At 44.5% G+C, this 15169-nt stretch overlaps 1 protein-coding gene and 1 pseudogene across 1 annotated transcript in view; one reads left to right on the top strand and one right to left on the bottom strand.

The window, feature by feature from the left end:
* The first annotated feature begins 1665 nt into the window (after positions 1-1665).
* The window catches only part of Ttc39c (tetratricopeptide repeat domain 39C), a 41081-nt gene continuing 27577 nt past the window's right edge, over positions 1666-15169 (top strand). Inside the window, exons 1-2 of the mRNA XM_023720426.1 lie at positions 1666-1749; positions 3533-3701. Of these exons, the coding sequence (XP_023576194.1) occupies positions 3669-3701 (33 nt within the window). The 5' untranslated portion in view covers positions 1666-1749; positions 3533-3668. The remainder of the gene's footprint in view (positions 1750-3532; positions 3702-15169) is intronic.
* On the bottom strand, positions 10330-10564 carry LOC105742813 (annotated as a pseudogene).

The raw sequence follows: 15169 nt of genomic DNA, 5'->3' as shown, positions 1-15169 counted from the left end.
TCTGATGGTTCACCCACAGGTCTCTTGGGGCTCGACATGTTCCTATTGTGATGTAGCAGAGAAAAAGGAGGCAGGGCAAAGTCAAGAAAGAGAAAAGGGGCATGGGGTGACATCCAGGGGCGGCCTCCAAGTGTCCTTTGCTGGGGGAGTCACCTGAGTCATGCTGCGTTCTCCTAGCGGTGCAGGAGCAGTACTAAGCAGGGAGAAACCTTACCATCTGAGACATCTCAGAGACCTACCACCACGCTCACACCCACGTTCCGGGGTCCCTGAAGGAACATGAGCATTCGGTGTAAAGCACACTGTGCAGTTCAGGCCCCCACAGTGATGGTGAGGGTAAGAACATCCCCAGTACAGATCTCCTGCCCACCCAACCAGGGCTCCAGCCTCTGGGAGGACAGCACATGTCATGTCACTTTCAGTGAAGGGGCTAGAATTTTCTAATCACTTCTCTTTTTTTGCTATTTAGCAGATCTGGAAGCCTGGTTCAGTTGATGTTTTCCACTTTTGCAGCAGGGTCCGAGTAGTGGTATCATGTCAGTAACAGTGTCTAGTGGGTGAGCTCTGTTCTGTGCTTAGGAGAAAACATTTTTAACAGAAAATTCCCTACCGCACTCAGACAATAACAGGTGAATCGGCTGCTCCTGACACCCCACCCTGCCCAAAGGTGAAAGTATTCCCAGACTTGCCTTTGCATGCTTGTTTGAGAGGAGCACCTAGAGCCTGGCAGGTGCCGGATCCCATGTCTCCCTTCCTGTTCCGGAGGGCTTCTCTGCCCACTAAATTTTCATGAGTTCTCTGCTAATAAATTGCCCTAAAAGGCAGTAATGGAAGCTACTTTTAAAATAACAAGTTTTCCCTCTGGGTGTCAGGTAATCTCTCTGGGCTGGGGCAATAGAGGACCAAACGAAGCCATCCCAGTTGGGTAGGGTCAGCCACACAGAGGTGCTGGTTGTAGGTGAGCTGGGGAATCTTCGTCATTCTGCATGTCACATGAATGACTTTTTGGGTAATAAACTGGTCACTTGTTGCCCAGAAAATGTGAATCAATTCTTTTTGTTGGCTTGTCTTACTGTTTTTGACAAAGACAGCTTGCTCGATGCTTGAGTATAGAGTTGAAGTTACTTCTCTTAGGGGATAAAAATACATACATTATTTAAACAACAAAAGATTTATCAGGAAGCACCACAGTAGTGTAGAGAAGTAGTAGAGGGTTTCACAGAAGACCTGAAAGACTGAGGCTTCAGTTCATTCCCCCCGCTTTCCGCCCCTCCTGTGTATGCCATGCCCGAGCTACGCAGAGGGTTTCCTTCAGTAACGTACAACTGCCACAAGAAGCAAAGCCGCATGACTCTTGTCAGACAGGACAGAGTTTGGCTCAAGGAGGCCAACAGCAAATAAGACTGTGAAGAAACAAAGTGCAGTGATAGGTCATCATTTTAACGTTTTAAAAAACGTGTTTGATTTTCAGGGTTTTTTTTTCCAATATCCTTTATTAGTCAAGTACAAAAATCGCTGTGAACGCACACCCTGAATGCTCTTCTCCCCTTCTCTTTCTAGCATACATAAAAGGTGGGTGGATCCTTAGGAAAGCCTGGAAGATTTACAATAAGTGCTACCTGGACATCAATGCCCTTCAGGAACTGTATCAGAAGAAGCTAACCGAAGAGCCCTTGTCTTCTGATGCCGCAAATGATAACCACATAGTGGCTGAAGGGGTGACTGAGGAGTCCCTAAACAGACTGAAAGGTGCTGTGAGCTTTGGATATGGCCTTTTTCACCTTTGCATATCCATGGTGCCCCCAAACCTGCTCAAAATCATCAACCTGCTGGGGTTTCCTGGAGACCGCCTACAGGGGCTTTCTTCACTGATGTATGCAAGCGAAAGTAAGGACATGAAGGCCCCTTTAGCTACGTGAGTAGCTATATTGCAATGCTTTGGTAGATAATATAGTGTTGAAAGTAAGTAAACGTCGTAAAGCTACCCCCAGGACCACGTGGGGGGCTGGTGGCATGGTGTAAGCTGCTTTAGCTAGGTACAAGGCACGCTCTTTTGGGCTCATGAGTCCTGCATTGTCACCAGGCAAAGTGACCTTATCGTTTACCCTTCAGTGATTTTATAAGCAGTCTTTGTGGCTTTGATCATGGTCACTGAGCTGCATGATCATGATTTAGACTTATCTGACATCAGTTTGGTAAGTCTGTTCCGTGGGTCTGAATTTTTTGTTCGTACAGAGAATCCTCATATTGGATAATTGGCCTTGATATCTGTAGTTGCTCAGTTGGTCTGTTAACATGTCGTCTGGATATTTTACGCTGTCCTATATGGGGTCATGTTGCACTGTGCAGTGTAAATTTAAATGACAATTATTTAAATAGGTAAGTGGAGGGGAACTGGTGTCACTGTGCAGAGCAGCGACCGGCACCTGCTTTTCATAGGTTAAAATGATATCATTTTAACCTGTCAAATAACTGCCATTCATGATTTGAACAGTTTTATCAGCTACTAGATGCTGTTAGTCTAGTGTGACACTACTTGTCAAAACTTTCTAAAAAATTGTTGCTATTGGAGAGAACCTTGGTGAGACATATTTCCACTGATGGCAACATCGAGGAGTTACGATGTTAGCTCTTAATCAGTTGATTGTTATTTTAAAACCATTAATGTATCATTTGAAAAATATTTGTGCCCCTTCAAACTTGTTAGAGTGGCCCATTCTTTGAGTTAACAGATTTGTTGCTTACAATAATTTCTGCTTATATTTTAATACTTTTTCAAGCTTATCTGTGAGAAACAAATGAATGGAATTAATGCTAGTATGATTTCCTCTCAGTGAACTGAATTTCTGAGCGTACTAGATGCATATGTTTGCATGAGAATGTTTGATGTGCTGGTTGAGCAATTTTTTCTGTTCATTAAAGCTGAGCTCAGTGACTGTTCTGTTTACCTAAGTTTATCATAACATTTTTCTTTAATGAGTTTTAAGTAAGAGACTTTTAAGAGAACGGACTTGTAATCTTCCTCTCACTTATTTTAACTTAATATAACTTGTGACTGTGGGTTCTATATTTAAATTTACGTTCCAAGATACTCTAACTTTTCTAAACACAAGAGAAAGTCATGCAAAAAAAAAAAAAAAAGAGAGAGAGAGAGAGAAAGTCACATTTTCTTTTGCAAAAAGTGAAAGCTTTTATTATGAGGGGCAGTGCGTTCACAGTGGTCGTGCGCTGACTTGATTCCTAAGTGCCGAAGTCAGTACTCCATCAGCTTATCCTCAGCAGTCTGCTTCCCAGGGTGGCGCAGCTGGCTGCCTCTGTTGCCCCTTGTCACCTGACGGGAGTATGCAGATGTGTATGTTGTGGTAAAGCAGTTTTCCGAATGCTGACAAAATTAATATGGGAAAGACTCTGATTTGACTTCTTTGAAGACTGCCTGGTACGTTTTTCAGGAGCGGGTGTGGGGAGGGCGCTTGGTGATGTGTGCGGAAGTGGAAGAACCTCTGTGTGCTGCTCACAGCCCTTCTCCCCGCAGGCTAGCCCTCCTCTGGTACCACACTGTCGTCCGCCCGTTTTTCGCCTTGGATGGCAGCGATAACAAAGCAGGCCTGGATGAAGCTAAGGAAATTCTTCTCAAAAAGGAAGCTGCTTACCCTAATTCTTCCCTCTTTATGTTTTTCAAAGGACGGATCCAGCGATTAGAGGTACAGTGCCTTCCTTATCTTTTTAATACAAAGCTTCTGATGGTCCCATCCCCAAGGTCGCTTGGGGCTGGGGTGGCTGAGCCAGCCAGGGTCGCAGGCCCAGGAACCTGGAGTTCTTGTGCTTTCATCGCCTCCCTCTGAGGAGCGCTTCTGGGAAGCCGGGGTGTTAGTCAGCTTCTGTTCCGGGCTATGGGCGAGTCCTCATTGGTAATGAGACATGATTGGGGTGCTTGACGCCAACAGTATGTGAGCATCATTAAACCACTTAGGTGGAGAACACAAAATACAATTTTCTCCTCTCTGCATTACTAATAAATTAGTTCTAAATTTTGATCTTAGCTCATGGTGGATTGGGACAAAAGTCGCTACTGTAAATGTCAGAACAGTATAAGCTTTGGGCTAACAGCAGCCCTGTCACACTAGCAGGCTCTTCTGGCTAGCTGGCTGCTGGGCCGGGAGCTTTCTGTATGCAGGCCTGTGGCTGCTCAGAACAGCCCTGAGCATCCATAAAGCGTCAGCTGCAGGTTACATAGAAGAGCCAGGGTGCCAGGAGCGAGTGTGTGACTCCTGGGCCTTCCCAGCAGGGAGCCCAGGAGTCCCTCCGTAGCACCAGCACCTACCTGGCCTCAGTTGAGTTCTGCTTCTCCTTTCTCTGCTTGCTCACACAGGGAAATAGCTCAGTAGAATAAGCAAGGTCCCGAGTTCAATCCCCGGAACTGCAAAAAAAAAAAAAAGCCCATGAGAAAGGTTAAAAGAGAACAGAATTTTTATGTATGTGAAGAAGGTGGCTCTGACACTTTAGTTTCCTTCTCTGTGTTTCTTTTAAAAGTTGAGAAAATCTAGGGTGAAGGATGCAGGTCAGTAGTAGAACATTTGCCTAACATGCACAAGGCCCTGAGTTTAATCCCAGGTTTCTCCTAGAAAGGTCTAGAAATAATTTTTTTTTTATTCGCTTATGTATATTGACTTCCTCTGCTTCTAGGAACTGTATTCCAGGGCTCATTTCACTCACCTTCCTACCACCCTAAACGTGTACAACTGACCCTTCAGCGCATGCGTGATTTCGCGTGTACAACTGCAAGGCACTGGGGAGAAAGAGGTGAATGTAAAAACTCTGCACTTCAAGCAATTGATATCATCCAGGCAGGCAAATCTATATTAATCGAATTCCCTTTATATGCTATTTTAAATATAATAATATCAATGTGTTCGAAAGGGAGAGCTCACATTGCTGAAAGCCATTCTTAAACTCGTGTCATACCACCCATTCTTACGAATAATTACCAGTGAATCTGTTGGAGGTTTTCGGCTCCTCCGCCCTCGGGTTGAGCAGGCGCTCTGCCAGAGCTCCGCCGCAGCGATTTCCAGGAACACATTTGGAAAAATTGTTTCTTTTTTTGCTGAAAACTGCTTTTCTCATCAGCTTGAGGATGATTTGCTTCCCCTCCTTTTTTCTTTTCTCTTCCTCCCTCTTCTTCAGTTCTTTTCTCAGCATCCCTTTGCCCTCCCTTTCTTCTTTTAGGCAGCTCTCCAGTCATTTATTTTTTCATCCTGAGCAACTCCTTGAATCTGAAAAGCAGTTTTCTAATTCTGATTCTCTAAGCCCCCCCATGCATGTATATATGAAAACATATTTTATAACCATGGTACTAGTTAATCATTAAAACTATATAGAAAGCTGACCTGGATATGAATTACTTAAGCTGATGTGCAAGCTTAAATAATTTCTCCTATTATCTTGAAATTGCTTTTCTTTGGATTCAAGCTCATGAACCTTTGGCTATATTTCTTTATTTTTCTCTCTTCCTTTCACAAGGCATGGTTCTTCTCTTGTACAGTCAGAGAAGTCAAGATCAGATTGTGGCTCTACTTGCAAGAAAAGATACTCAGGCTATTCCTGTTAAATGTTTTATTCCTTTGAATGTGTGCACAAGGACACAGGCTGTAGAGGGGAATGTTAAGGAGACTAAGCTTTAATACACCACTGACCATTTCCGAAATGAACATTGGGTGTAGGAGGAGCACATTCTTAGATTGAAACTTCTTAAAAAGCTAGCATTATGTATTTTGAGTTGCTTTGATATCACAATACAGGTTGAACTTCCCTAATCCAAAATCCAGAATGTTCCATAATGTGAAGCTTTTGAGCCCCAACGTGATGCCACTTACACACCTGACCTTATGTGATGGGTCTCAGAGCACAGAAGCCATGGAAACACTGCATACAGTGATCGCCAGGCTGTGTGTATAAGGTGCGTGGGAAGCACACACGAACTTCAGGTGTAGACTCCATTCTCGAGATACCTTATTATATGTGTGCACAGAGGTGGATAGATGGATGGATGGATGGATAGAAGGACAGACAGACAGACAGATGCATGGATGGATGGACAGACGGACAAGCAGATCCATTTATAGGTCTAGATAGCTAGCTCCACACACAAATACTCCCAAATCCAGAACTCAAAGCCCTTCTGGTCTCACGCTTTCAGGTAAGGAGTACTTAGCTTGTTCAGGGTTCATTGTGTACTGGAGATTTGGGATGAGAGCCTAAAATTTAAAATATTGTGCAGCGCCGCAGGGTCAACTGAGGGCCACAGCGCAGGCTCACTGGGATCCGCGCCCTTCTCTTCCTGATGAGTCAGTATGCCACAGTACTTGGAAGGTGTTGAGCAGCGAAGGAAAAGTCAGGACTTAGGTCTTGTTATGCTTGCCATTAAGTTAATTTTTCACTTTAAAATGAAAATGCTTAATTTTTATTTCAACTTTTATCCTACAAAAGCACCTTAATTTGCTATGTTTTCATGAGTTCAAGGTTTTTTTTCCCTCAAAAAACCTTAATGTGGCATCATGGTTTTAGTTTGTGCTACCAATCTTACCAATAAGGGATGGAGCAGTGCTGAGAGGTAGTGGGCATTCACGGTGGTTGGGCTGGCTCTAGGATAAAGAACTTGCAACTCCTCAAAGGACTCATAGTACAGTTTTTAGACAGGTACAGTTCTCATTGTGCCTCTCAAGTTTTACTTGTTTGTTTGGCAGCACTGGGGACTGAACTCAGGACCTTTACACTGAGCATATAGCCCTTTTTATTATTCATTGTGAGACAGGGTCTTGATAAATTTGTGAGTTGCCTAGGCTGGGCTAGACCTTGGGATCCTCCTGCCTCAGCCTCCCAGAGTGCTGAGATTACAGATGTGCACCCCTGTGTCCAGCTTCCTTTGCTGGATGTTGGAACTCCTTTGCAGTGAAGTAGCTTGCTTATGTAAGTGGTATTTGATTTGAAGGGAAAGGATACAAGATCTATCATTGCTCTTGTTTAATAGCTCTAGGGATAAGCAACATGTGGTGTTTATATTTAGCTCTTCTCAAAGGATGAAAAGAGTTGAGAGCTTTCTTGGACTATGATTGCTGTTCTCCTTAAGGTGCTCAGATACGCATTTCATTGCATTCTGAGCAACTGTGGAGCAAATTATTGGAGGATGGCATCCTTCATTTGCAGTTGAGGAACTCTGTCCCAAAAGCTGGGGTGTGGCTTTTTGTGACACCTGTGAGGCCCTGGCTCTTCTATGAAATTGTGCAGGCTCTGTTGGTAACTTCGCGTGCAAGAACTCGTTAGTCAACATTTATAGGTTGGTGACTGGCCCCTGACAGCTTCTGTCAGCACAGAGAGTGTGTGACATTCACTTTCTTCAGAAACTGCCAGGCTCTTCTACTGACTTCTTTTCAAAAGTATTTGCCAGTGTTAAGTTTTTGCTAGTCCACGGTTGCAGTCTGTAATGATTGCGTTCCTTGTGGGGAGCTGACACATGGTGAAGCCAGACATTCTCAACAGCAGCTTGGTGTCAGCTCCCTTGCTCTTCTGAGGGTCACTCGTTCACTGGACGATGACCAATTTCCACTTTTCCGTGGTCATCATTTATGGATGCCTTGCCACTGTTCCCTGTGCAGGTAGGCCTTCTGCTTACCTTCCCCCTCACCACTTGGTACCAGGCAGCCCATGTGGGAGGAGGGTTTCCAGAGCAGAGCTGCCCCTCCCTCTACTTGCTTGAGCCTGGGCGCAGTGGCCTCCCCGTTCCGGGCTGTGGCCACCCCTGAGGTGGCTGCAGTGCTGCGCTGGAGCAAGCTGGCTCGAGCAGGAAGAATTTCCTTCTGTCATTCCTTCCCTTTGTCTCCACTGAATCCTGCAGTGCCCCAGTGGCAGCGTCCTTCCTCCCAGCCGTGGCCTCTCCTCTGGCCCTTATCAGTCACTGTTTCCAGCATGTGGTGACCACTGCGGTGGTGACGGTGTGGTGGAGGCTGTGCGTCTCACGGCGTGCTTAGACCTGGGAAGTAGGAGATCGGTTTTTCTTTTCTTCATTTTTGGGCAAAAGACTTCTCTTGGTATTGAGAGCTGGCAGAAGAGGTAGGCTGTGCTTGGCAAAATGGGTGGCTATAGGGGCTAATGCTGGAGCAGACAGATTCACTCTGCCCTAAATTTCTGTGTTGCAAACAACTATTAGATATTTGGTGCATGACTTATATTGTATTCTTAAGTTTTAAATGTGGACAGCAAGACGTTGGTTTTAGTTTTTGCATTAATTTTGTCCACTTAAACCTATAGTAGTGTTGAGTCTATTCAAATACAAGTGATTTTTTTTTTAAATCAGGAATTCAATTCAGGACCTTGCACTTGCCAGGCAGGTGCTTATGCTGCTGAGCTATATCCCCGGCCCTAGATACAAGTGATTAATGACCCTTTTCTTTTTAAGTTTTTGAGTCTATATTTTAGTCAACTATTTTTATTTGTCTCTGGTCCTGTTTTCTTTAAGCAGTACATCTTTGTAAAATTTTTCTGCTCTTTGGCTTTAACATTCTACTTTGCATTAACTACATGCATGAAGTGTGAGTGAAAAAACAGAGTGAATGTTTTAAAATGTATTACAAAAAAATATCAAAAAATTAATAAACCTGTTATCTTACAAAAAATAAAAAAGTATTACAGTAAAAGATATATTGCCGTGAATCCCCTTCAAAATAGTCCCCTTACTTAGAACATACTTGTCCCATTGTTCTCGCCACTTCTTTTTTTCTTTTTTGCTCTTTCGGCCATTTATTTCTTTATTTTCAGTTTGTGTTCAATGCAACTCAATTCCATAACATGGGGAGTTACTGTGAATCAAAGCATAAAGACACAAACACAATATACAGTCCAAGCAGATGCGCAGCATTCAGGTAGGAAGCAGAGGGCGTGTTCGTTCACACACACAGTGGCTGCAGATCTATCAGTCTGGTCGTTCCCACGTAGATTTTTAAGGATGGGAAAGAAATGACTTGGATTATACTGAGACTAATGTGGTCCGAGTAGATACCGGAACATGAAAGCATCGTGTGTGACCATGCGAACAAAGAATTGAGGGTGTGTCTTTTTTTAAAAGAGCTTTCTGTGTATTGAGGCAGTTGTAAAAAGACTTATAGCAAAAATCAAGGCTTAGGACCAGTTTTAACTACCCACAATGTTGGCTGATAGCAGAACATGTTCAAGATGTGGCTGTTGGGATCCATAGTTTAAAAGAAAAAAGTATTTGTAGGAAAAGCATGAAAGATTTTGCACCCTCAATGCATGTTAGCTTCCAGCCTTCTCTTCCCAAATGCTTATGCGCTTTTGGCTCCTTGGTGTATTTGCCTTTCTAGTTTCAAGATTCGTAATTTTATCTTCAAAGCAGGCTTTATAATTGTGAAAAGTATTCAGCATACACAGAAATTTAAAAAGCAGTGTGTTGAAATTAGTTGAGGTCAATACAAGCCTAGTCTTTGGAATCAGTTTAGCTAAGTGAATGTGGTGTTTCTGCTGAATGAAAGCGGGGGAGTGCCTACCGCTCACTTCGGGAAGATTTGCTCTTGATGCTTCGATTCGGAGATGGCTTCCAGTCCTGTAGTCAACTAGTATGTGAAAAGTCAAATGTAATGTCGTATGGGAGAGAGTTCAGTTGCCAAGAAAACAGTGATAGCTGAACAATGCAAAACTTTACTGAGAGGCTATCAGTATTGAATTAGCACTGCTGAAAAGACACATTGAGGAACGCTTGGCAGATCCTTCTAATGTACATATAAATAGCATATGGGTGCCTGTTCTATTATCTAAGTGTTTTATGGCCTTAGAGATTTAATAAATGAAATGAAAACTGAATCTCCATTCCACATCCCATCTTTTATTTCTAGATAAAATCTATTCTTGTTTTCAAGGTAGAGTTTTAAGCATCCATTTGTCTTTCTTTTTTTTGGGGGGGGGAGGTACCGAAGATCAAACTCGGGACCTTGTGTTCCGCCAGGCGACACTTACGCTGCTGAGCTATCTCCCTGGCTCCACATCCATTTTTCTTAAGCCATAATCGAAATCATGATCAATCTTGGAGCTTCCCTCTCTTTATCTTGTACCAAAATAAACCCAGCAGATTTAATATTGACGCTCAGCATCTGTCAGTCCCTTCACACGTCCTTGAAATGAATCAGATTTGGAATTCTCAACATTTTCTGCATCAATAAAATAAAGTGTGGAATTAGATTTGTTCCTCGCCACACTGGACTAGTAGTCGCCATTTGGACTGGGTTTACAAGATGGGGAAGTAGAGAGGTTTCTTGGCCAGAGTCTCTAACAGTACAGAAGGAGAAGGGAGACTGAGACCAGAGGAAGACTGGCTATTGACTGTAGGGCACTGCCGCCTGCCTTGGTGGTGGCATTAGTTGGATTTGGGACAGCAGAGGTGTCGTGGGAGGTGCTACCTGAAAGGTGGTGCAGCAGCTGTTTGGTTTGAATGAATCTGTGTGGATAGGAGCAGTGCCAGCAGCCCCAGCCCCAGCAGCCCCAGCCCCCGCCTTGCCACCATTGCTGTAATGGTCACGCCTCATAAGGACACCAAAGAGGACGTCCAGAGAAGCTTCAGAAAGTGGCAAGAATTATAGGACAAGTGCATTCAAATAAGGGAAGTTCTTTGATAGGAATTAACAGCACTGTGCCTTTTGCTGTAATAATTTTTAAAATTTTTAATATTCACCATGTATTTTGATCATGCGTGTGTGTTTGGTTCTCTGGATTTGCATACTTTAACATCCCTTATATAATATACTGATTTAGTAGTGTAACTAATTTTGATGTCTGTCTCTAAATAAATGCCCCAATATTTGAATGACTGAAAGTGGTTATCTGTATTGTTACCGAGCATAGCCTAACGAGGTTGCTGTAAAGCAAAGACTTTGGGACTTAACTTTGAAGCTGTCTCCCGAACTCGAGGCCAGCACTGTGGATATCTTGGATATCGCTGGCTTCTGAAAACCTAAGGTTTTACTTTGTGGAAGTGCAGGAAGGCACACAGTGTCGGATCTGGTGAACAACGAGGATGAGGCCGCTCTGTCCTGTTCCCACAAGCCTGCCTCTGTGCTGATGGTCTGGGCCTAGTAGGAGACTGGCCCACTGTGTGCATGTGTTGACCAAGAAAGGCAGATGGGCTTCTAAGGGGAGCCCCTCACCAGAGGCTCTCATGAAAGCAACAACAGAAAGTTTGGTTGTCCCCACAAGCCTGCCTGGCAGGGCCCTTCAGTGTGACTCTCAGATGATCCCAGTGTCACTGCGATGGGGACAGAATGGAAGCTCACACGAGGCCTGGACACCACCCAGACGGTGGCACAGTGCACTTTGTCCTGCATATGTGTGTCCCATGTGCATGCGTGTCTTATGCACGGGCAGACAGAAACAGCACTAGGTCTGCCTGTGGCTTCCGCTGGGAGTGAGCCCCAGCCCCACGAGCCTGGCAGTGAGTGAGAATCGAGACTTCAATCAACAGTCTGTAAAGAGCGGTGCCCTCTGCCTCAGAGCGAGTGAGCTAGACCGGGCCTGCTTCCGAAGCCGCGCTGTGCCAGGCCCTCTTGCCGGCAGCTGCTGTGCTCGTTTTTCTCTGCCTGCCTGTGGCTGCTCTGTCCCCCTACCTGGCCCTTCCTGCTGAGGAAGGCAGGGTGCTAGGGGCACGCCCTCCCCTCCCCCTCCTGGCAGCCCCCAAGGGACTGCTTTGATGGTTGACCTTTCCTTCAGGTCACCTGTGTTCCTCCCACACAGGTGGGGTCTCTGCCTCACCTTCTGTTCCCTACTGGGCTCCTGGCAGAAGTCCTGGGGGCCAGGCCCCATCTGGGCACCTGCTGTCCACCAGGCTTTTAGGTGTCATCAGCTGGGCTATATACATCAAGACCTTGCCATACTGGTTCTTTACTGTACTTTCATTAAGATAAAATTACAGTTTTCACCAGTGTCCCAAAATAACTGGGAAATGTGTCACTCCTTAGCCCTTTGTGGGTTGCTGCAGGGACATAAAATGAATGTGGACCCTGGGGGTGATTTATTTACCAGGCAGAGGAAAGAGGAGGAGGCCCTAGGAGGGAGAACAGCACAGCAGGGCCCTGCACCAAGGCCTGGCCTGCAGGCACAGATGGGGATGGGGCCAGTTTTCTCCACCCTGGTGAAGGGCACCCCAGCCTCCTGTATTTGCATAGCAAGCCTTCTCGGCATGATGTAATGTTGTTATTTATGGGAGCGAGGAAAAGGCAACTGCAGGAAGAGAAATAATTCCCTGAAGGTCTGTTAATTGTAGTCTTCTCTTCCTCCAGCCTACGTGGTTCTCTTAATTACTTCAAGAACAAAAAAATAGGTTTGCTATTTATTCTTAGCACAGAAAATGAGGGACTGATTTGATGTGGTGCAGGGGAGAGGGAGGATGTATTTTTCTTCACTTCCCAGTGAGATAAATCCATATTGTGTGGTTTAATGACTGTTCGCTGGAATGGGAAGATAATGGCAACCCTGATTGCTAATAAGTAAAGTGCACTCGCTGTTCTTTTAACCCTGTCTTGGCAGGCTGTGGGACGGGCGAGCAGGTGGAAGGCTAATGCTGAGCCATAGCCCTAAGCTTCCTAAGTGCTCCTGAGCGGATGAGCCTCTCCCAGCCTGCGTTAGTCCCAAGGGCAGGGGCCGAGTGCACGGTTGCTACTGGGCATCCTCAGTAGCCATGTTGCTAGAAGCACTAGCACTGCCTGTGTGTGGGCAGTCGTAGAATCTTCCCTCTGCAGGCTGCAGGGGACAAGACGTGTCTCACTTTAAAACACATACATCATGGTGTAGGATGTCCAGCAACTTCATGTGAATAACTGCCCTTCATTGGTTCAATTCCAAGCTCATTTACGTCAAATTATTTGGTGACATTTAGTAGGCACACCTGAGATTTCATGTACTCTGTTGCCAGATCTTGTGTTTACCTGCATTTGTATCATTTTTATAAATAACTGACATTCAAGCAGGCTATTTAGATTTCTGTTTGCTAACTATGTAGTATTTTCCCTCTTGGTGCAAAATTATTGTTGGGATATTTGACAATCACTGCTACCAAGGACTGTAATAACTATCTTAGCATAATTTCCTTTTTTCTGTCTCTCTTGAGCTTCCTTAAATCGTAGCTCCGTGGAAATCTTTCTTAGGATCGTAGAACGTGAACAGCTGTGTTGCTGTCATTACAGGATGAGAGACCCTACTCAGGAAATGCTGGGCCAGAGGACAGCCCCTGCCTGTGGTGTGCATGACATCAGCCTCAGTATTTTGGCCCATTGTTTTATTTCTTATTATTTTTTATGTCCATGATAATGATGTAGGTTAAAGTAGCTTTAAGTCAGTCCTTCAAGAATTACTCAGACTTGCCAGTTCCCAGCAAGGCAGAGGCGGCAGCTCTCTATGTTGCTGCAGAGCTCTGTTGAAATCCCAGTACAGCCCTCAGCAGAATCGCAGCTCGGGCTCTGGCTGCGTAGCCCAGTGAGGAGCATCTGCCCACCACGCTGGAGGCCTTGCGTTGGTCACCAGCCCTGCCCCCTGCCCACATCACAGCCTGCTCTTTTTGCAGAAACTCCAAAACAAAACCCAAGAATAGCCAAAATATTTGTAAAAGAGGAAAATTAGAAGACTCAGGCTTGGAGTCTCAAAATTTATTGTGAAGTAGTCAAGACTGTAGTACTGGCATGACAACGAGCACGTAGATCAGGGAGAGCTAAGAAGGAAACCTTACATTTACAGTCCATTGACTTTGGGCAAAGGCACCAGACAAATCAATGGGCAGAAAACAGTCTCAACAAATGATGCTGGAACAACTGAACAGACACGAGCAGACATGTGCATTGGGCCTTCATCTCCCGGTGGACACAGAGTGAGCTCACGGTGGATCCTAGCCCTAAGTGTGCGGCTCACTAACCTTCCTGGCTGGACCTCACATGGTGCAAACAGGACTGAGCGAGGCCTCCTTTCTGTGAGGTCCCCACCCTCAGGGCTCCCAAGGCCAGCACACTGAGGAATTCTGGGAGGCACAGACATCCTGTCAATCATTAGCAGCTAACACACACACACACACACACACACACACACACACACACACACACACTCAAATATGAAAGAAAAGTGTCAGGGAGCTTGCCCTTCTTAGGCTTTAGAAATAAACTTGGTTTGTTTTCAAGGAGTTGATTTATAGAAGTTTTAAAATATATTTTAGAGAAGTCAAAGTAAACAGTGACATTAAGCATTTGGAAGAATTCTCCCATAGTTTTGCTGTTCAATACTATTTTAAGGTCAGTTCTTTAATAACTTTTCTTATTTCTTTTTAATATATATATTTATTATTACATCAACCTTGGTTTTATATTGAAGTATTCTGTTTTTATTTCATTGTTTTTAGTGTAGCATTGCTGGGGATCAAATACACAGAGCTTTACCCTAAGACTGGGCATTGTTCAGTTGCCCAGGCTGGGCTCAGATGTTGCAGCCCTCCTGTCTCAGCCTCCCAGAGTGCTGAGATTACAGGCGTGTGCCACCACACCAAGTTCCACTAGGGCTTTTTTAAACATATAACTAAATACTTTTTTAAAAATTGGTAAAAAAGTGATATCTTTGATATATTAATTTATGTTTTCTTAATTATATGACTAGGCTTAGGTTTCTCTTGTTGCTTTTTAAAAAAGATTTAATTTTTTAAATCATTTTATTCCCGTGTTGTGTCTGGTTTTCCTTAGATTTCTTCTACCATTGTAATTGTACCTGAAGCCTAGATACTGTTTCCCATTGCCCTTTGGGCTGTGTCTGTCCTTGCTCTTGTGTGTCTCTGCTTCTGCTTACGTGTTTCCAAGTAGGCTTTTCCTTCACAGCAGATTTAACAGGTGGCCTTAATGTTTCACTGTTTTTTCTGCGTGGTGAATGGTGGCTTCATGTGTCCATCTAGTGCGCATCCCGATTCTTCATGTCTCCTCGCTTTCCCAGTGTTGGTAAGGGTGGCGTGAGCTCCCACTAGGGTGAAGCTCAGGCAGAGTCTAGTTGGGAAAGTGACTTTCTTCATGCTTACCTACCCCCTCATGCAAAACTCTTGTAACATTGTGTATTTTCTTATAATGTCATGTTGAATTCCTGTTAATTTTGC

This window comes from Octodon degus, unplaced genomic scaffold (genome assembly GCF_000260255.1).
Source record: "Octodon degus isolate 3935 unplaced genomic scaffold, OctDeg1.0 scaffold00075, whole genome shotgun sequence".
NCBI lineage: Eukaryota > Metazoa > Chordata > Mammalia > Rodentia > Octodontidae > Octodon > Octodon degus.
Note: the sequence above shows the minus strand (reverse complement) of the source record. Positions and strands in the feature narration are given on the sequence as shown.